General features: G+C 42.1%; 1 protein-coding gene across 1 annotated transcript in view; it reads right to left on the bottom strand.

Annotated features, from left to right (window-relative positions):
• LOC124114322 (mucin-4-like) overlaps nt 1-23,809 on the bottom strand; it is a 30,643-nt gene that overhangs the window by 4,627 nt on the left and 2,207 nt on the right. The window contains exons 2-13 of the mRNA XM_048399357.1: nt 21,320-21,903; nt 19,717-19,948; nt 19,203-19,436; nt 18,077-18,180; nt 16,918-17,047; nt 16,064-16,175; nt 14,788-14,967; nt 6,422-6,483; nt 4,201-5,714; nt 3,250-3,481; nt 2,071-2,307; nt 1,703-1,806 (exon numbers count right to left, since the gene is read on the bottom strand). Coding sequence (XP_048255314.1) covers nt 1,703-1,806; nt 2,071-2,307; nt 3,250-3,481; nt 4,201-5,714; nt 6,422-6,483; nt 14,788-14,967; nt 16,064-16,175; nt 16,918-17,047; nt 18,077-18,180; nt 19,203-19,436; nt 19,717-19,948; nt 21,320-21,903 — 3,725 coding nt within the window. The remainder of the gene's footprint in view (nt 1-1,702; nt 1,807-2,070; nt 2,308-3,249; nt 3,482-4,200; nt 5,715-6,421; nt 6,484-14,787; nt 14,968-16,063; nt 16,176-16,917; nt 17,048-18,076; nt 18,181-19,202; nt 19,437-19,716; nt 19,949-21,319; nt 21,904-23,809) is intronic.

Raw genomic sequence — 23,809 nt, 5'->3', positions numbered from 1 at the left:
GTGACAAGGTACAGACAATATTGCTCTGGTATGGTTGTGACAAGGTACAGACAATATTGCTCTGGTATGGTTGTGACAAGGTTCAAACAATAAAGCTATGGTGTGACTGTGACAATGTACAGACAATATAGCTATGGTGTGACTGTGACAATGTACAGACAATATAGCTATGGTGTGGTTGTGACAAGGTACAGACAATATTGCTCTGGTATGGTTGTGACAAGGTACAGACAATATTGCTCTGGTATGGTTGTGACAAGGTTCAAACAATAAAGCTATGGTGTGACTGTGACAATGTACAGACAATAAAGCTATGGTGTGGTTGTGACAAGGTACAGACAATATTGCTCTGGTATGGTTGTGACAAGGTACAGACAATATTGCTCTGGTATGGTTGTGACAAGGTTCAAACAATAAAGCTATGGTGTGACTGTGACAATGTACAGACAATATAGCTATGGTGTGACTGTGACAATGTACAGACACTACAGCTATGGTGTGGTTGTGACAAAGATGGCGACAATGGGCAGGCACTGTAGCCATGGTTTTGCGACGACAATGGACAGACAATGTATGCTAATCACCGTTTACAGTATTACGGTCATATCAGCGCGGATATCACGCAGCGTACTTGCTGCGAACGACCCTTCACCATCACCAAACTTATGCATGTACACTGGACTTAAGAAGGCCAATCATAACGAACTTCTGCTAACCTGAAGAGGCCATATAAGACATATGGACAAAATTCGTCTGTCATCTACACGTGTATGTAATAACGCTGAAACATATACACAATTGCACACTTCTCTCTACGATATTTCTGCGTAGCACAAATGATGCTCCAAGAATTGTTTCTGCAATGCATTTGATACAGTTTTGAACCGTTGGTTTCTCATGTAACTGATGGCAAAGGTCACATGATAAGTAACAGACATGCCCTATAACAGTGACCGAGTCTGATGTCCTGTGTGGAAACTTTTATCACGCATTCTCTGTACAGCCCTACTGTGGCAGTTGTAAAACGGTGACAACACGTGTTATGTTTTCGTTAGGCTGATTGATAAATGTATAAATACACCAGAAACGGGTCATCTCGAACTTTACTGGAATGCTTGAAGAAGTCGAATCGTGCAGTTGCTTTGTAAGAATATGTTGAAGTAAGTTTGTAAGAGATCTTTCTCAGATATAACCATTTAAGTTAAATTGACTGCTGTATCACAGACTCATTAATTAAAACAGACAAAGGAACGTGGAGAATATATTAATAATCCCAATTCACACACTACTCACTCCCTCTGGAGTTAGAGTTTCAAGTTTTCCTTCGGCTATAGCAATTGCAATATTTCAGTAATAACAAGACGGTGATACTCCAGAATGGACTTCACACAAATGTGTGTAACTGAACCTGTGGCTTTGTCATGACCAGACCTAAGATGAACCATTTAAAAATGTATGGTGGAACAGCCTCTTCATTCTAGTAGCTGGAGCGGTGTCAAGATGCGAAGCACATGCATACATCAGTACTTCTTGACATACAGTGTTATGATACAAGCGCTTCTGTACAACGAGCTCTGACCGAAGTTGTAGAGTGATATTTGCACTTTCAGTGTGGGTACTCACGCAGCTGGAGCAGGGGCAATGTAGCGAGCACTAACAGTAGTTGTAGAGTGATATTTGCACTATCAGTGTGGGTACTCACGTAGCTGGAGCAGGGGTAGGATGTGAAGGGGCAGGGGGAGGACATGGACTCCACGTACAGGTCGTGTGACCGCCCGTGGCTGCAGGCTACCTCCTCCCCGATGGCTACACAGAGGACCAGTGTAAAGTATTAGAACTAACCCGCTCACCGGTTTTCATTTTTTAAACTCGACAGACCTTAATGTGATATTTAACCTCCAGCTTGTGCTTATATGGCAAGATGATCATGACTAAGTTGTCATAACAATATTTTCTTTCATATTCATTGATCGAACATTGCTTGACGAGTACTAGTATGTAAGGCAGACGTTACAGTAATTTTTTATAGAATAACAATATTGGAAAACTATTCAAAATCCTAGAACTCACATCCTCCGCTTCCAAAAATACTGCTCAGAGCTCCAGATATCGCCGACTTACACCCAGGCTGTGATTCACCGCCATTAACAAAGAAGTCAACGTGACCGGAAGATTCCATTAAGCCGAACCCTCCCATGACAATAGATTCGCCGTTTGTATGGATGACATCCACGAATTGAGCGTCTGCTTTGTCGAGACGTACTATGTCAGGAAGATTCTCAAAGCTGGGCTCAGCCGGGTCCATACCTGGAGACAGTCAGTCGTTGTCTAACATACCGGTTGATCAGGATTCATGTTGGTCGGACATGTGCATAATGGACATTGACGTCATATATTACGTTATTATTTTCCCGACAAAATGTTGTTGTTGCAATGATATTATTAATCAAATACAAACCATCAACGTCTGAGAAACCTCTGCCGAAACAAACTCCTCCGGTGCAAAAGGCAAAATAGCGATGAAAATTATATGAATGAATCACCGAAAACCAGTGATGAAACCAGGTGGTTGCGAAAAGGGTAAGCATGTCTTGCCCTAAAATTGGTATTAGAAAAATACATTTCGTTCATATGTATATGGTTTGTTTGTTTATTTGTTGTTCACGTTAGACTTCATTCAGCAACATTCAAACTATATGACGATTCCCGTAAATAATCGAGTCTGGAACAGAAAAAAAACGAAACTGATATCATGCTCAACGTCCTAGGCCGGCGTATATACGCTGGCACGCAATAACTAGGTTAAAGGTTGCTGTGGAGATACTGTAACCCGCAAGCCCAACGGGTTTTTATAAGAAAATGGAGAGAGGTCTCATTCTATGTTTGATGAACTTTACGAACAAAATATTCACAGTGTGTGCAGCTATTCTCATGAAATGATGTGTGTGCTTCAACCTTTGTTTTACTTTTTTGTGTGAGTGGCGGGTATTACCGGTGGGGGAGGATATGCTCACCCTTTCGCAAACATCAGAGTCATCACTGATTTTCTGGTATCAATTCGCATGTTTTTCACCGCTAATTTGTCTTTGGCGCCCGACGGACTCTGTTTCGGCGGATAATCGAAACTGTTTTTTCTCTGATGTTGACGTTTGATTTTTCTTCACGTCTGTTTTTCTGAATGTTTGTACCCAATAAGAAAAACTTTATTCCGAGTTCGACGCTACATGCCCCTATTTTTTCTCTACTTACCACTGATCCTCCCGACTTTGCCGTTCAAGAGGAAGCCCGCGTACCCTGACGTATGGGCCCCCAGACTGTGCCCGGTCAGATGGACGTCCTTCAGCTTCAGGCCGCGGTGCACCAGAATATCTACGACTAGCCTGACCTGCGTCGCAACAAGTCGTGTATTGGACGCAGCCTGGTCGTAGTTAGGGAACTCCGCACCCTTCTTCCAGTCCACCGTTATGACGTTGAAGTCACCCTGATATTTGAACACTGGAGTATTTTAATACTTATATTAGCTATTAACATAACGAGGAAAATTATTGAGTACCCGTTCAACTGGTTTGTCGTGTCAGCATTTCTCATTATGAAGATCAATGTTAAAAGAAAAGAATAAAACACGACTCCGAGGTTTTAGTTGACATAGATAATCCTGAGGGAAGCAATGACCGAGTTAGTAAAATTAAGGGCGTTAGCTTATGAACCCCGACTTATGAACCGTTGAAATCTTTATTTATTATATACTTCAGTGTGAAAGACTGAGGTTTTTGTAGTTGAAAGAAGTGCTTCTTCGCTGCAGTGAACCTAGCACTTGATATTTCACTGCAGTGAACCTAACACTTTGATGAAACTATTGTCATACACGAGTTACCTCCCCCAAAATTGTCTCCCTTTCATCTCGTAATGGGGGCGAAGAGGAGATATTTTCACTCGTGGCTACTCGATAAAAGAAACATGACATTTCACTCGTCAAATGAAATATCCTCTATATATTTGTTAAATATTTTGTATAAAAGTACGTTACGGCAGTTTAAAGAAACGCTCGTAAAATAAATCTGGCTAGGAAATATTCGCTTTACTGGTGCCTCACAGTTCTGTCGTCTGATAGTTAGTGTGCCTCACTACACATCTGGAGATTCCTACGAAAGCCTAATAGGGGGACATTGGTAGCATAAATGTTAAAATGGCTTCACTTACTAGTCTGAGGAATTCATCTTTCATCTTAACCACCCATGTCGCTGATGCATCTTGACTGAATCCGTGTGTTATGAACTTCGTTGGCTTCGTTGCGTCAAAATCGAAAGCTGTAAAAGTTGAGACATTTCTGTAATCCAGACCGTGTTTGTTGTTTCTATTCTTCCTCGTGAAAAGCCAAAATTTTGTGTTCATAACATCCGGTGAATATGGAAGGTCAAAGCCGGCATTGTCAAAAGGTGGGAAATTATCAAAACAACCGACATATTCAAAACATTCGGTCTTATTCTCAGCGGAACTTGACAGTGGCTTATTCGTTACTTGTGATTTTGTAGTTTTTAAGATCGTGTTTGTTACTGCGACAGGAGTCGTCATTGTTGTTTGTTGTTCAGAAGTCGAAGTTGCCATCTTCTTAGTGGTCTGTTTCATTGCACTCGTAGAAGCTGCTGTCGATAACTTTGTCACTGATGACGTTGTCGGTTGTTTCCGCGTTGTTGAAGGTTTCACGGTGGTCTTAGTAGTAGGCACCGTTGATGGTACACTGGTCGAATGTTGTGCTGGTATTGATGGTCTAATACTGGTTACCGGAGAATGATCACCTGTTGACTGTGAGCTAGATCCTGCTGATGGTTTATGACTAGTTATTGGTGACATTGTCATAGTTCCTGCTGATGTCTTAACATTCGGTACTGGCGTAGACTTTGGAGTTGGTCCTACTGATAGTTTGGACATCGTTGTTTGGGTCCCTGTTCCAATATGTCCTGTGGATGGAGTAACATTGGTTACCGATGTAGGGGTAACTGTTTTAATAGGTCCTGATGGGTTGACATTTGTCATCGGTGATGGGGCACCCGTTCCCACGGGTCCAGCTGATGGATTAAGATTTGATACTGGTGTAGGGTAATCTGTTCCTCTGGATCCTACAGGCACTGGTGTAGGGACATCTGTTCCCATAGGTCCAGCTGTTGGATTAAGATTGGATAATGTTGTTGGACCATCTGTTCCCATAGGTCCAGCTGTTGGATTAAGATTTGATACTGGTGTAGGGTAATCTGTTCCTCTGGATCCTACAGGCACTGGTGTAGGGACATCTGTTCCCTTAGGTCCAGCTGTTGGATTAAGATTGGATAATGTTGTTGGACCATCTGTTCCCATAGGTCCAGCTGTTGGATTAAGATTGGATACTGGCGTAGGGTAATCTGTTCCTCTGGATCCTACAGGCACTGGTGTAGGACCATCTGTTCCCATAGGTCCAGCTGTTGGATTCAGATTTGATACTGGTGTAGGGCCATCTGTTCCCATAGGTCCAGCCGATGGATTAAGATTTGATACTGGTGTAGGGTAATCTGTTCCTCTGGTTCTTCCAGGCACTGGTGTTGGACCATTTGTTCCTATGGGTCCTGATGACGGGTTAAGCTCAGGCACTTTTGTAGGGGCACCACTTCTTTTAGGTTCTACTGTGGGAACCGGTATAGAGGTACCTGCTGATACATCCTCCACGGCCAGAAGGGCGACACCTGCGCAGGGGCATGTAAAGATCCATTAGCGAAGTGTATCTGTTCTACCAATGTGTCAACAGCGACCGACATACAATTGGTGTACTTAATATGTAATCACATTTATGAAATGAAACAGCCATTCATATCTGAGGGTTAATTCTGTTGGAAATACTATGGATACAATAGATATCTCAGCAAGTATTTCTCTTTTTACGTTAATCAAAGAAAATGGTAAAATCTCTCAACTCAACTTTATATGTTAACAATGCTTATGTTATGTCTGATACGATATATTTGCGCTGAAAGGAAAAAGTGAAAATAACATTTTACCATATCATTAGGTTAAATTGGGTTTAACACCCATGGATACCACATTAAGACATACACATTTTTGAATCCGAGGAGCTCAGTCCTTGGTCTAACCCTTAATGATAAGATCTATGCAGCGAAAGAACGAATACAATTTTATAGGTCTTTTGAAATAACGCGGTCTGGAGATCGAACCATTGACCCCTTGCTACCCGGACTGATGTGCTGTCCACTAGGTGGTCCTTTTCACCAGGATGGTTCTGTTTCTGAAGAATTTACGTACTGCATATCTAAACTAAGCGGCAAAAGAAAGTATCGGTTGGCAATTTGTAATTTTCCTAAAGACAGCGATAACTGGTGGAAAGTAGGTATTGGGAATATAACTGCCCAGGAACAGGTACCAAAAAACACCTCACCCAAACGCGCCACCTTGACGGCGCTCGTGCGGTGACAAATAATGGTGAAACAAGTTTCCCGCCTATGGCACAAACGGCACGTGCATGTTAGCTGTATAAATGCGTTCGTCTGCAGGGTATAACCACACGTGATGAAAGCACACAAAAGAAATGCCACGACTGTCACAGGAGCAGAGAGAGAGAGCCATCGGTATGGCCGAAATGGGGGCAACACAGGTCCAAATTGCCAGAAGGTTTGGTTGTACACCACTGACAGTAGCCAGGCCGATTCAACGGTACAGGCAGACAGGGAGGACACAGGACAGGCCTAGAACCGGACGACCCCGAGTGACAACACCACTGGAAGACGGTCAGGTACGGCTCATTCACCTGCGAAACAGATTCATAACGGCGACGGCGACGGCGACGGCGACGGCAGCAACAGCGTTGGGACATCCCATTAGCCAACGTACAGTACTACGACGACATCGTGCTGCTGGGTTCCGAGCGTATCGTCCTTACCGAGGAATGGTACTGACTGCTCAACATCGACGCCTGAGACTGCGATGGGAGGCAGGTTCGACGCTGGCAAGTGAGAAATTGGCGTCGAGTGCTCTTTACTGATGAAAGTCGGTTTAACTTGTTTCGAAATGACGGCAGAGAACTAGTTTATCGACGCAGAGGGGAACATTTGGCTCCGGCGTGTATTCGAGTCGTCCATCCATTCGGCGGGGGAGGTGTCAAGGTGTGGGGCGGTATTTGTGGAGATCAAAAGACTGGTTTGGTGATTATGCAGGGAAACCTGAATGCTGTGCAGTACAGAGTCCAAGTCGTGCAGCCAGTTGTGCTTCCGTTCTTACAAAACCAACAGCAGGGGACATTGTTTCAACACTACAATGCCAGGCCCCATACTGCAAGAACTTTCAAAACCAGCAGAACGTTGACCTTTCGCCCTGGCCTGCCCACTCACCCGATATGAATACTATTGAACATCTGTGGGACCATCTTTACAGACAGATTAGAGCACGCCATCAGCCTCCCGTCAACACACAAGAATTGCAGCAGGCCCTGAGAGACGAGTGGCAACGGATTCCAGTCCACGTCATCAGAAGACTGACGTCATCGATGAGGCGGCATTGAGCATGCATTGAGGCAGCTGGAGGTCATACACGCTATTGAAGGCAACTGTGTCGACAATGAACTTGTAGTGTGTCTGACAATTGTTTTGGTAAGATTTCAGACATCTTTTGATAATGAAATTTCTTACCCCACCATTGTTTACCATGTGCTTACATGACCTGTGATTGCACAATTTCATTCAAACTGTGGTTGATCAATCATTTGTTACCCCTCCCGAGAGTATATTATAATTCACAACAAAACCTCTTCTTGTTGTATTTTTATCAATCATGGAGCTCGATCTATACTTTCTTTTGCCGCCCAGTTTAACATCTGAACGAACTGCCCTTGAGTTACATTCAGGGGCAAATAGATTACTTCTGCATACACTGACAAGTACCAATGACTAATGTTACTTCATTGTACTTCTGCATACACTGACAAGTACCAATGACTAATGTTACTTCATTGTACTTCTGCATACACTGACAAGTACCAATGACTAATGTTACTTCATTGTACTTCTGCATACACTGACAAGTACCAATGACTAATGTTACTTCATTGTACTTCTGCATACACTGAAAGAGTACCAATGACTGATGTTACTTCATTGTACTTCTGCATACACTGACAAGTACCAATGACTGATGTTACTTCATTGTACTTCCGCATACACTGACAAGTACCAATGACTGATGTTACTTCATTGTACTTCTGCATACACTGACAAGTACCAATGACTGATGTTACTTCATTGTACTTCTGCATACACTGACAAGTACCAATGACTGATGTTACTTCATTGTACTTCTGCATACACTGACAAGTACCAATGACTGATGTTACTTCATTGTACTTCTGCATACACTGACAAGTACCAATGACTGATGTTACTTCATTGTACTTCCGCATACACTGACAAGTACCAATGACTGATGTTACTTCATTGTACTTCTGCATACACTGACAAGTACCAATGACTGATGTGTCTTCATTGTACTTCTGCATACACTTACAAGTAGCAATGACTAATGTTACTTCATTGTACTACTGCATACACTGAAAGAGTACCAATGACTGATGTTACTTCATTGTACTTCTGCATACACCCACAAGTACCAATGACTGATGTTACTTCATTGTACTTCCGCATACACCCACAAGTACCAATGACTGATGTTACTTCATTGTACTTCCGCATACACTGAAAGAGTACCAATGACTGATGTTACTTCATTGTACTTCTGCATACACTGACAAATACCAATGACTGATGTTACTTCATTGTACTTCCGCATACACTGACAAGTACCAATGACTGATGTTACTTCATTGTTCTTCCGCATACACTGAAAGAGTACCAATGACTGATGCTACTTCATTGTACTTCCGTGACCGCCTCCGTGGTCTTGTGGTAGAGCATCCGCCCGGAGAGCGGAAGGTCCAGGGTTCGATCCCGGGCCGCGTCATACAAAAAGACGTTAAAAGATTGTACTTGTTGTTACCCTGTCTGGCGCTCGGCATTAAGGGGCTAAAACAAGGACTGGTCGGCTCGGAGTCAGTATACTGTGTCTGAGTGGGGTATTCATGTTAAACTGCGGCATGGTATCTCAGTGAGCTAGCACTATAAATCGGCATCAGTCCGGACTAGTACAAGCAGCCACACACACACATACACGTGCATGCACGTCGCTATATAAGTGCAATAATCTTGGACGCGACGTTAAACCCAATTTCACCTCATTGTACTTCCGCATACACTGACAAGTAACAATGACTGATGTTACTTCATTGTACTTCCGCATACACTGACAAGTAACAATGACTGATGTTACTTCATTGTACTTCTGCATACACTGACAAGTAACAATGACTGATGTTACCTCATTGTACTTACGCATACACTGACAAGTAACAATGACTGATGTTACTTCATTGTACTTCCGCATACGCTGACAAGTACCAATGACTAATGTTACTTCATTGTACTTCTGCATACACTGAAAGAGTATCAATGACTAATGTTACTTCATTGTACTTCTGCATACACTGACAAGTACCAATGACTGATGTTACTTCATTGTACTTCTGCATACACTGAAAGAGTACCAATGACTGATGTTACTTCATTGTACTTCCGCATACACTGAAAGATTACCAATGACTGATGTTACTTCATTGTACTTCCGCATACACTGAAAGAGTACCAATGACTGATGTTACTTCATTGCACTTCTGCATACACTGACAAGTACCAATGACTGATGTTACTTCATTGTACTTCCGCATACACTGACAAGTACCAATGACTGATGTTACTTCATTGTACTTCCGCATACACTGACAAGTACCAATGACTGATGTTACTTCATTGTACTTCCGCATACACTGACAAGTACCAATGACTAATGTTACTTCATTGTACTTCTGCATACACTGAAAGAGTACCAATGACTAATGTTACTTCATTGTACTTCCGCATACACTGACAAGTACCAATGACTGATGTTACTTCATTGTACTTCTGCATACACTGAAAGAGTACCAATGACTGATGTTACTTCATTGTACTTCCGCATACACTGAAAGAGTACCAATGACTGATGTTACTTCATTGTACTTCCGCATACACTGAAAGAGTACCAATGACTGATGTTACTTCATTGCACTTCTGCATACACTGACAAGTACCAATGACTGATGTTACTTCATTGTACTTCCGCATACACTGACAAGTACAAATGACTGATGTTACTTCATTGTACTTCCGCATACACTGACAAGTACCAATGACTGATGTTACTTCATTGTACTTCCGCATACACTGAAAGAGTACCAATGACTTGTGTTACTTCATTGTGCTCCTGCATACACTGACAAGTACCACTGACTGATGCTACTTTTATAACTTCAAGAAACTGAGCCATCACCGCGCCAACTGACATCATCAGTAAGTAAATTGGCACTGTTTATATGAATGTGCTATTCCGATAATGAGGTCCTGTTCACACATCGGAAAAAACATGACGGAAAAAATCCTGATCACCAAGTAGCAGACACCACTGATTACATATACTAGTTACGTCATCCTATTTATGTACTGGCAATAATTTTGTAGACCTGTTTCGAGGATATTATTTAGAAAGTACCTCTGGTCCTGTGATATTCTACAGTCAGTCCTTGTGTGTCAGAGACTTTTCTATAGAAAGTCCCTCTGTGTCGAGGATATTCTATTTGCATTTGAAGCAATAATAAAAGTAAATGACATGAAATCAAACGCCAAATGGCTTCCTTATATTTCAGAGGATCGAACTTGCAACTTTTGGAGGCGCTGATGGCGATTTATTTAGAATCTATTTTTTCAAAAACGGGTTCGCAAGCAAGAGACGTTTTTCGTCCGTTTCCGAACATTCATGAAAAGTATGTTTAAAACATAAAATCGTTCACTTGATAAATGTTGTTTCAGGTTTTTCGTTCGGTTTATAAGTAAAATTAAAAACTTCTTTTCGTGGTTTTATGAGATTAAAAATGCTTGGATGAGGGTTTAAAATCTTACAAAAACCCTTGGACTTGTTTTATCCTACACATATCCCTGATCACCAATCAACAAATACCACTTTATAATAACACCTGCTCATCTGAGTCCTTTAACCAACCACCAAGAAGGACAGTCTCTTTATAATCAGACCTTTAACTCCGATTGTAATACCTCTTCCCGTCAGGATCTGACAAGCCCAGCGTGAAGGATTGAGAACGAGCGAGCGATTACATGATAATGTATTTCGAAAACGTAAACGAACGCATATCAGTTCTGAATGAAGAATAATACAGAACGCTGTTTTGGATAACATACAACTCTGTAATTTGTGAGCGTGAAGACATCGCCACCCGAACATCACTAGCTCAAGATACGCTAGCGGATTGACTTCAAACTTCTGACTCTGACTCGGTTTAATTCCAAGATGTGATCTCAAGCATATGACGTGTCCGTGCATTTCGATTTATCGACCATTTCGAATTCAACACTCGATCTTATAAACTCAAGACTTTTGGATATTGATCATACCAGTAAATATGCCGCTGCTTCACAATTGCAATGGAACTCTCTTCCATTCAAATCTAGATATCCTACTCGGTCATCTCTAAAAGTCAAGAAAATCGGCACATTTCTTGGAACGTTACAAAAGTCAAATAGCATCATTGTTATTATTATATACCGGTTAAAATACAGAAATGCAACAAAGATGGTTTAGTGATCCTAGCACAGTCAGGTTGGTTAGGTTCATCATCAGCTCAAGACCCTATCCCCTTCTATACGCAGCCCAAACAGCGAATTGGACTTCTCCAAGGAAGCGCTGCCTAGTCGAACCCATCTTGAAGCCATCCCCAACACTGCAGCCTTCTGCATTACCCAGATTGTAAAAAGGGCCGGCAGCAAACCCGGGTACTCTCCCGATGTCAGTCAACATATTGGGAGGTACCAAACCTAAGGCACCGAGAACAATGGGGAGTCGGACAACTTGGTTCTTGGGATGCAAGCGTAACATTTCGAAAGCGATGTCCGCATATTTGCCATGTTTTGTCAATCACATTAGTGTCAAAGTGGACAGAAAATTGAATGATCAAATTATTTCATTGGATTTATTAAAAAGGACAAGATCAGATGTGTTGGCCTGGATAAGTCTGAGGTTGTATACGAGCCTATTCCAAAGAATTTTATATTTATCATTTTCCATGACGCCCTCTTCATATACTGGGTGGTAACTCGGATGGACCTGTGTCAAAACAACAAGCATGGCGAAGACGGTAATATAAGGCTGGAACGCACTGCTTACTCCAACATGACACCGACATGGTACATGTACCACCAAATACCCGGTCATCCACAAGCAACTTCCACAATTTACAGCAACAAGGCATCCGGTATTCACAAATACCAAGTCACCCAAAAACAAATTCCTCTATTTACAAAAACAAGGCATCCAATGTAAACACATACCCGGCCACCCGCAAGCAACTTCCACAATTTACAGCAACAAGGCATCCGGTGTTAACAAATACCCGGTCACCTACCAGCAAGAAACACCTTCCAAAGCAACATGGCTCTGGCTGAAATTGATTCCCGAGTGTCCTAGTTTTATCCGCTTGTCAACTCGACCTCCAAGGACCACAACACTTGCTGGAATGACCGCCAGGTGTGATCCGTTACGAGGTCAGAGAAGACTCTGACCACTGATAACAAGACACGACTTCTTCCAACAGTAGTCTGAGCCTGGTTAAACCACAAACCGCTTGTATCACCCAAGTCAGGTGGATCCCGCCCACATGTGTAACGTAATTAATACATATTAGAAGTGTCTTAATAGTTATCATAATAATGGTCAAAGGACATCTTAGGATCGATGAAGTTACAGAATACCAATAGCCATTTGTTGCATTTTAAGACATAGTGTAAGTTATTCTATGTATGATAAGGGAACACCTGACAGACATTACGGCGTACTTTGATCTATATTTACCATTTGATTCGTTTAATCGTTATACTTGCTCTTGAAAATTTATGATTATAAAGTTGACTTTAAATAGTCATGATGTTACATTGTAACTATTGACAAAAACGTTATTGTGATCGTTGCTCATTTTTTATTAGTATATTTTCGTTTGATATAAAATAAATAACGTCTCATCATCCAAGGCGTGGTCAAGTCATTCCAGAAATTTGGTCTAGCGGATGGAGCGCCTATCCGGAGAGCGGAAGGCCATGGGCTCGATTCCCGACCGCGTCATACTAAAAGATGGTTTTGTTGTTGCCGTGCCTGGCGCTCCTCATTAAGGGGCTAAAACAAGGACTGGTCAGCTCGTAGTCAGTATACTGTGTCTGAGTGCAGTTGTTCATGTTAAACTGCGGCATGGTACCACAGTTCTCTAGCAATATAAATCCGGCATTGGTCCGGACTTGTACAAGCACGCACACGCACACGCACACGCACACACACACACACACACACACACACACACACACACACACACACGCACACACACGCACACACACACACACACGTGCATGCACGTCGCTACATAAGTGCAACAGTGTTGAACGCGACGTTCAACCCCATTTCTCCCAGAAATGTAATGGTGGTCATTCAGTGGATTTTCAAAATATGACACGTTGCTTGCCAACATGATGCGTCATGCTACCCCCCACAATGTCCTTTACAATGCCTGGAGTTCCCACACTTCTGTGCATATTGGCACTCCTTTCAATGGTGAGGCTTGAGTGACACCATCGCGTCGTTCCTCGACGACGTGGATTTTAGCTCTGGATACTGATGTCTTGTCTGTTCCAGATTTGATCGTTTACAGGCCACAGTCGTACAGCAGGATTATTACTGAGTGTGGCGTTTGGTAACAAACAAAACCTTCTTTCATATGATAATTGTGTGAGTGGTACGGGTAGAACAGGACATGCTTGACTTTTTCCGAACACCTGGTGTCATCACTGATTTTCAGTTATCCATTCATATAATTTCCATCACTATTTTGCCTTTTACGTACGATGGAAATGTTTCAGCATATAATCGAGACTGAATATTTTCTGTCGAAAACATTTTGATTATATTAATATGATGATTACAAGGGAAGTGTTTGTGCCGTGTGTTTCAAGATTAGTGTATATCTGTTTCGTATGGCAATTTGAACTATTGATTTAAATACACAAACAATTTTACAGAAGATATTTTTTTATGAGCAGGTTTTTCTATAAGTTATTTTGGAATTGACTTCAATATTGTGAAGAACAGCTTTTCCACCGAAGCAAAAGAGGTAACTGAAATAGATAAATGCATCACATGATTACAAACACTAACATTCACCACACTCACATACAAGTTATCAATAAGGATTGAAATAGCGAATTAAATAGTGCTTGCATTATTTGTATCCCAAACGGATTGATCATTTGAAGCACTATGACGACATACAGCGACATTGCTTAGATCAAAACGAGCCATTTATTGTTCATGACGTCACACATTGCTTCCATGACGTCATCCATCAAAGGTTGACGTCACTTGACCCCGGATGAACGTATTGACATCATTCATCCTGTGTATTCCTGGAAACTCGTTGGTTATTCTAAAGTTAGAACCAATAATTTAGAAGTGTTTGAGGACTGAAGTGAATCTTCGTTTATTTCATGTATATATATAGATGTAGTAATGTGACGATATCGCCCTTTTGTAACAAACAAAAAATATGTGTACAACCTGTCGCCATTTTCTCCTGATGTGACCCTGACTTTCTCAAGGGTCATAGTCTCTTCACTGTTAGCAAACCAAAAGCCGGTATGTTTTACATATTTGAACACCAGTGATGTCAAATCGCCAACTTCCTCAAGGGAGACAACCAACTTCAAAATGTCACTTCCGGCGTTCACGTTTTCATCCCTGATACAGATAATTGATCAATACAGACTTAAAATTCCGTCAATACGTATACGTCATCAAAATTTCAACTTGTTAGAATTTTTAGTAAACTACGGTTATAACGAACACGCTTAACGTGCTTACGAACTTACCGATATAACGAACTTATTTTTAGTCCCGGAAATTTGTATATATGCTGTACATATGCTAATACCGAACTACGGTTATTACGAACTAAAATTAGTAATCCCTTTGAGTTCGTTATAACCGTAGTTTACTGTATGTATCAATATATCTGAGGACATGTTCTTGTCTCATTGATAACTTAAAGTTTGCTTTAAGAGTATTGTTTTACGTCACAGTCAACAATTTTGTATCTATCTAATTTACGACATGTAAATTATGGAGCCCTGTGTATTATAGTCGGGGCGGAATCTGTCCATTGAATGAATCAACACCGTATGAATGGATGAGTAGCTGAATGGATGGACAGATGAATGCATGAGTAGGTGTGTTGGTGGGAGTATGGAAGGGTGGATGGGTGGTGAACATATTGTTGAATGGCTGGCTGGTTGATATATGGTTTAATGAGTGGATGGATTTATTAATGGATCGGTTGGTAAGTGGATGATGTGTTGGTTTGGTTACTAAGGGTAGAAGGACAGATGGATATTATATTGTTAGGTGTATGGATGGATGGATGGATGGATGGGTGCGTGGATAATGGATGAATGATGTATGGTTAGGTGGGTGAGTGTCTGGATGGATGGTGGATTATTGGGTGGATGGATGGATGGATGGATTGGTGGATAATTGATGGATGAATGATATATGGTTAGGTGGGTGAGTGGATGGTTGGATGGGTTGATAGATGGATGGATAGGTGGATTGTTGGGTGGATGGATGGATGGATAATTGATGGATGAATGATGTATGGTTAGGTTGGTGAGTGGATGGTTGGATGGGTTGATAGATGGATGGATGGGTGGATTGTTGGGTGGATGGATGGATGGGTGATGGATGGATGGATAATACTAGTATATGGTTAGGTGGGTGAGTGGATGGTTGGATGGGTTGATAGAGGATGGAAGGATAAATGTGTGGATGAATCACTCACCCAGTGACTGCCATAAGGCTGCTCTCACCCCAACTGCCCACCATTTTCACGTACAAGCGCCCTTCCGTCTCTTTCATTGCACCTGTCTCTATCTCTATTAAATAGTGGTAGCCTGGAAATATATAAAACCGGAGATGCCTGTGTCATAAGAATTTCGCTTGCGGAACTGACGACATTGTTCAAGGCGTTTCAAGGTAGCAGCTTCTAGAAGTCTGGCTGTACCTATATAGGAGCAAGACGAGGGCGATGTGGTGCCACCTTCTACGTCTTGACTTTCGACTTATCTATTGACCAGTGCGGCCGGGATGCTTATCAGAATACACAGACTTTTCTGCTTACTTCAGCCAGCGAGCCCTGGATTCAAGAACGGAGCACTTGTCTCACTCAACACTTTCGCCTGTGACAAACTCTGGACATTTATGAGTGCACTGATTTGTGTAATCGGCCTGTTATTTATTGCTGCCATATATTTTACCCATTGAATTGCTTTTTCTGGGTTTACCTTTGCGTTTCAACTTGAGAATCACATCGTTACATCATACATATGACCCATGAAGATCCGGATCAGAAAAGGTCTTCAGCAACCCGTGCTTGTCGCAAAAGGACACTATGCTTGTCTTACGAGCTGACTAACGGGATCGGGTGGTCAGGCCCGTTGACTTGGTTGATGCATGTCATCGTATCCGATTGCGTGGATCGATGCTCATGATGTTAATCACTGGATTGTCTGGTCCAGACTCAATTATTTACAGACCACCGTCATATAAATGGAATGTTGCTGAGTGCATCGTTAAACAACAAAGAAACAAACAATTAACCATCATATATATCTGAGTATTCATCACGAGACGTACCACAAAATGGTGCCTTGCTGCCGGTGTTGAGGTACATCTTACCGCGGGCGCCATATTGGTCAGCGTAATAGCCGAGTTGGGAACAGCCAGTAGAACCACAAGTCAGGCACTTTCCCTTCTTGAAGTCATCCTGGTGCACAATGGACAGACCTTTAACCTTTTCCTAGACTTATTTAATGTCTTTGTGTATAATGAGTGCTGACATTAACTTGATATTTAAAAGATTGAAATAAGTTATTCTTGTCTTGTATTTTGTCGTGGACCCACAGCATTTGCACCGCGACAATGCTGCATAATCAAATAGCATGAGCAGGGAAAGTACAATGAACCCTACCGCGTTTGTTTAGTGATGTTTGCAGCGAGACAGTGCTGGACATTTCCTCAGCCACAGCAGTGCTGGGAAGTGAACTAGTTACCATGGATTTACTTTAGTTATTATATAACGGCAAAATAGTTCTGCATAAGGAACACTGACTGTATATTTACAGTGATATTTGCATTGAGACAGCGTTGGCTACTGACGTAGCTGAAGAGAGTCAATATCGCAAACATTTAGAGTATTTGTACAGTGATATTTGCATCGAGACAGCGTTGGCTACTGACGTAGCTGAAGAGAGGCAATATCGCGAACATTGAGTGTATTTGTAGAGTGACATGTGCATCGAGACAGCGTTGGCTACTGACGTTGCTGAAGAAAGGGCAATATCGCGAACATTGAGTGTATTTGTAGAGTGATATTTGCATCGAGACAGCGTTGGCTACTGGCGTAGCTGAAGAGAGGCAATACTGCGAACATTGAGTGTATTTGTAGCGTGATATTTGCACAGAGACGGTGTTGGCTACTCACGTAGCTGAAGAGAGGCAATATCGCGAACATTGAGTGTATTTGTAGAGTGATATTTGCACAGAGACGGTGTTGGCTACTCACGTAGCTGGAGAGAGGCAAAATAGCGAACACTGAGGGCAGTTGTAGATTGATATATGCATCGAGACGATGTTGGCTACTCACGTAGCTGAGAGCGGTACCACAGCGAACAGTTGTTGAGTCACATTCGCACAGAGTCAGTGCTGGGTACGAACGAAGCTAGATCAGGGGCAATGTAGCGAGCACTGACAGTAGTTGTAGAGTGATATTTGCGCTTTCAGTGTGGGTACTCACGTAGCTGGAGCAGGGGTAGGATGTGAAGGGGCAGGGGGAGGACATGGACTCCACGTACAGCTGGTGTGACCGCCCGTGGCTGCAGGATACCGTCTTCCCGACGTCTATGAACACAACATGTAACATAGATATAACACCATTCCTCATGCACAACACCATTACCAGCAAAGGCCAACACTGCATGCGAACTGTTTCTTTGAAATACGCATATGGCTCAATGATTAGGTCGTTTTAAATAAATCCTGTCGTTCATATTGACCATAACTTAAATTTAATGCAAACCGTTATTTTTTAAAAAGAACATTTCCTGTACTAATATGTTTCATAAAGCGATTTTCTGATGCGTTCTTTTACGAAGCCGTGCATGTTGTGGTACTCTGTACTCCCAACCCGACAAAGATCATTCTTTTCAAAACAGCCGCCTCCATGGTCTTGTGGTAGAGCGTCCGCCCGGAGAGCGGAAGGTCCGGGTTCGATCCCCGGCCGCGTCATACCAAAAGACGTTTAAAGATGGTACTTGTTGTAACCCTGTCTGGCGCTCGACATTAAGGGGCTAAAACAAGGACTGGTCGGCTCGGAGTCAGTATACTGTGTCTGAGTGGGGTATTCATGTTAAACTGCGGCATGGTATCTCAGTGAGCTAGCACTATAAATCGGCATCAGTCCGGACTAGTACAAGCAGCCACACACACACATACACGTGCATGCACGTCGCTATATAAGTGCAATAATCTTGGACGCGACGTTAAACCCAATTTCACCTCACCTCACCTTTTCAAAACATGACAGAACCTAGATAACGCTTAATTTGCTACTAAATCAGAAAGGTATGCAGACTGAAAGACAGAAGCTGAACTATTGAAATTGTTCTCCCTTTTAAGAATATTACGTCAACATATTAACTTGTTGTTAGTCAGTTAATTTATAAAAAGTAACACTCTTAACAAAATTGATATCCCTTTACCGATAGTTCTCACAGCACAAAGGACCTACAAATACACTTTGAAGTCTTTTCGGAGTATTTCTAATACCAAATATGATTATTTCGTAATTTCTACTTTTTAGAATACTTAACTGCTCATCGTTGCTGTTTTAGTTTCATTAAATAATCATTTTATGGACTAACCTCCTCCACTGAAGAGACCGCTGAATATTCCAGAAATACCCCCTTTACATCCGGGTTGTGCTTCGCCACCATTGACATAGAAGTCCACGTGACCAGACACCTGCATTAATCCCGCACCTCCCGACAGGAGCGGCGCGCCGTTTGTATGAATAACGTCAACAAAAATGGCGTCAGTTTTGTCAAGACGAAGGATGTCGGCCAAATTCTCATAACTTGGCTCTGCAGGATCTAGCCCTACCAATCAAACAGAATATGGAACAATTATAAACGATTTTCAGGTTAAAGATGTTCATTAAACGCAATAGTTTTATTTGTACGATAGGTAAGGTAGACACAATTTTATGGATAACAACTTCTTTTATACTGTAAAAAGCGACGTTTCGGTACAGATCCTTATACCGTTGTGAAGCAAGACTAAATGAAGGATTGTGTCTACCTTGTCATCCGTCAACTTCTAAGTAATGCCTATCAAACAGTTTGTACGATAGGAAGTCGTGAATGTGGACGTATTTACCACTGATCCTCCCGACTTTGCTGTTCAAGAGGAAGCCCGCGTACCCTGACGTATGAGCCCCCAGACTGTGCCCGGTCAGATGGACGTCCTTCAGCTTCAGGCCGCGGTGCACCAGAATTTCTACGACTAGCCTAATTTGCGTCGCAACTACTCGTGTATTGGCCACGGCCTGGTCGTAGTTAGGGAACTCCGCACCCTTCTTCCAGTCCACCGTTATGACGTTGAAGTCATCCTTGAATTAAAGTTTCATTATACACGTAATCAAAGCTTATGCTTTAAACGTCATACTATATATCTTCCTGTCAATATATTACAAAGTCCCAAGTACCTGCTTACTTAAATGCTGATGCTCTAACTCATATCGGTGAAAATTTGACTTGAATATAGTAAACTACGTTTATAACGAACACGCTTATAACGAACTGACGACATAACGAACTTTTTTTTGTCCTGGCCATTTGCTGTGTATATGGTGTATATATGCTTATAACTAACTTCGGTTATAACGAACTGATATTAGTGGTCCCTTTTTGTTCGTTATAACCGTAGTGCATTGTAGATCGTTCTGTGATGTGACTATCATTCGGATCGGCTAGTTAGGAGTAGTAAAATTACTATGGAGTACTAGTAAGGGACATTCTAGCGATCTCTCATTCTCGCGATCTCGACTTTTGGAAACGAGCTAATTATGCCCAAAACACGAGAATTCGAAATTGCGAGAACGCTAGATTTTTGCAAAGGCAAGTCAATTGTTCACCTGAAAAGAAACACGGGAATATATGGTACATGTCGAAAATAGGGATCGGACATCATATTTGTCAATGATGCGTTAAATTTGGAAATGTCCTCCACATGTCTACCCTTAAACGTTTTTCTGGGGCCTTGAATGTTGTGATCTTGATCAAACAACTTTTGAGCAAATGTCGTATGTCTCTCTCTGAAATCTTCGTTGGAAAAGTATGCTCGATTATACATCAAAATGTGTGAGCTGGAGCTGATGAAAGATTGTTCAACATGAAGGGAACGATTACTATTGGAAAGTTGAAGTCATCCCTCTTGTCATACAGTTTTGTTCAGAGCTTTTTCCAACTCTGAATCTCTATGCACAGATCTAAATATGAAACGGACGAGGAGGTCTCACGGGTCTTCTGTAGGTCAAGTGAGTAAATCCGTGGAAGGGAACTGGCTACTTGAAGGTTATTATAACATCAGAACATCGATATACTTGAAGCTTAAACCCTTTTAGCCAAATTGAACAAATGAGAAAACGCTTTGAGATTTCCGCAAATAAAGTCCTGATTGGTAATATTCCGTGTCTACACGACCTTTCACTTTTAGAATTTGAAAATATTGAAAATAATTGACAATTATTCAGTGTTTCGAACGTTAAAAGTAATAATGCATTGTATAACATTTGATAGTCATACGGGGGCGGTCGGGTAGCCTAGTGGTTAAAGCGTTCGCTCGTCACGCCGAAGACCCTGGTTCGATTCCCGACATGGGTACAATGAAGCCCATTTCTGGTGTCCCCCGCCGTGATATTGCTGGAATATTGCTAAAAGCGGCGTAAAACCATACTGACTCACTCACTCATACTACTTACGAGACTGAGAAACGCATCCCTCATCTTCACCACCCAATCGGCTGATGCATCCTGGGAAAATCCGTGAGTGATTATCTTGAGCGGTTTAGATGCATTTACAGATGCAAAGGTTGAGACATTCTGGTATAGTAGGACATGTTTATTTGTAGGATTCGCCCTCGTGAACAGCCAAAACTTGGTCCCGATGATATCCGGCGAGTCAGGGACGTCATATCCGGCGTTGTCAAAAGGAGGATGGTTGTCAAAGCAGCCTACATACTTGAAGCAAACAGTTTGGTTTTTATACGGATTTGGAGCTTTCGTCGTTGTCTGTGGTCTGAAGCTTGTCGTTGAGTTAGATTTTGTGGTAGATGTTGAGGTAGACGTTGAGGTAGACGTTGATTTGGATGTTGATGGAGATGTAGGTGTTGATGGAGATGTGGGCGTCGGCGTAGATGTAGGAGTAGACGTAAACGTAGGAGTAGACGTAGACGTAGATGCAATAGTAATAGATGAAGTCACAGCCATCCCCTGTGTTGCAGGAACTGTGGCTGTTGTAGATGACGTCGTGCCTTTGACACCGCTGCTACTCATGACAGTCAAACCTGCGCATAACATAGCCCGTAATTGATAACATCAACTCGAAAAAGAATAAGTAGATATTGTCTTATCATAAATAGTGCGGCTTTTCGGAATGTCTAACAATATGTCTAAACATTGCATGAAGTTAGTATAGCGAAACAAAATATATTTCGCCAAATACATGGAATTTTCCATATCAGAGAGGCTGAGCTATTGAAATTAAAGTGGAAGATAGAGAGCGGGATATCGAATCTATTTCTTCAGAATGATTACAACTTATCTCGGTGACCTTTTAATACTCGACCTCCAGTCCCACCAGTGATTGGTAACAATGTCACCTACATCTCACGTCTATGACCTGTGCCACTATACAATATATATATATACGTCCGTTTGCTGAAAGCCCTGTTCTCTAAAGGTTAGCGTGTTGGCGTTTGGGAAACAATAGCGTTGACATAGCTCCGTAGATCCGAATTTATTCGACTGAACTTGTTGATATGTTGATGTCTTGTGCGCACTAATTTCAATATGGTTTAATCACCAATTAAGACTTTTAAGGTTATAGATCTTACAAACGTTGTCAGTCATGCTTCCTGCAATGGATGTTGATAACATACGTTTTCAAAGGGATTTTATAGTCTGGGGATTTGTGCAAGTACCATTCTATTGTTCTATTCAGAACTCCATTTCTCGAAGCTATTGTCACTGTTCACTGTTACACTTAACACGGGCTTATTACAGTCAGAGGCGGTCGGGTAGCTTTGTGGTTGAAGCGTTCGCTCGTCACGCCGAAGAGCCGGGTTCGATTATCGACATTGGTACAATGTGTGAAGCCCATTTTTGGTGTCCCCCGCCCTGATATTGCTGGAATATTGGTAAAAGCAGCGTAAAACCCCACTCACTCACTTATTACAGTCGTTGCGCTAGAAAGTCACCTATCTTGACAAAATAAACACGATCTCCATACGATTGAGCAAGACCTTCCTACGACATATTTTTGTTTATTTTGGTCACGTGGGTCATGTAGTATATAAGTTGCATTGCAACAGCATTTCTGTGTCAGTCTTCACCATGTTCAACAACGAACAAGACCCGCAAGAATCAGCTTTGTAGGAGGAGGAAGTACTTCTGGTAGCTATGGCTTTGATGGTGAGGGGAAGGAGGCAGCTTAGGCGTCATACTGCCCATACAGAAGTCTCCTCAACAACCATGGTCGAACCCAGAATCTCTGCCTGTTCCTCACTCTGCGACGCCTACGCTTTAGAATGAGCTTTCACTTTCAGGGGGTTTCCCACGTTCTCACTCAGTCACGTGATGGGCTCTTCCGGTCGTATGACAAACGTATGGATTTCGTGTTCAGGCGTATGGGAGTCGTATGAAAGGCGTATGAAAGTCGTGTTGAATCGTGTTAAAACGTATGAAGGTCGTATGAGTTTCTTTCCACGCTCCTAACACGACTGAACGCGACTGAACAGGATCTTCATACGACTGAACACGATCTCCATACGATTGAACACGATCTCCATACGATTGAACACGGCTGTCATACGACCTTCATACGACCTTCATACGACTGAACACGACTTTTTAGCTCGGCTTAAATCGTGTTATAAATTTTTGCATTGCAAAAATTTATAACACGATTTAAGCCGAGCTGCGACGTCCATCCGACCGCGCGCGACCGACTACGACTTAACACGAATGAACACGAATGAATGCGCGACCTTCATACGTTCTAACACGATTTAAGGAAAAACGTTAAATCGTGTTCATTCGTGTTCAGATTCTTGAATGTGAGATAGGGGCTTTAATCTTTACACTTCATAAAAGGTAGGGGATCATGAATTATATATGTCACTACCAAGTATCAGAACAAAAAATAACTGTTGACAAACATACTGTGCATACTGTTGTCTGGAAAACTTAACA

The sequence above is a fragment of the Haliotis rufescens genome, unplaced genomic scaffold, assembly GCF_023055435.1.
Source record: "Haliotis rufescens isolate VD_foot unplaced genomic scaffold, xgHalRufe1.0.p SCAF_2, whole genome shotgun sequence".
Classification (NCBI taxonomy): Eukaryota; Metazoa; Mollusca; class Gastropoda; order Lepetellida; family Haliotidae; genus Haliotis; species Haliotis rufescens.
This window is presented reverse-complemented; position numbering and strand designations above follow the sequence as displayed.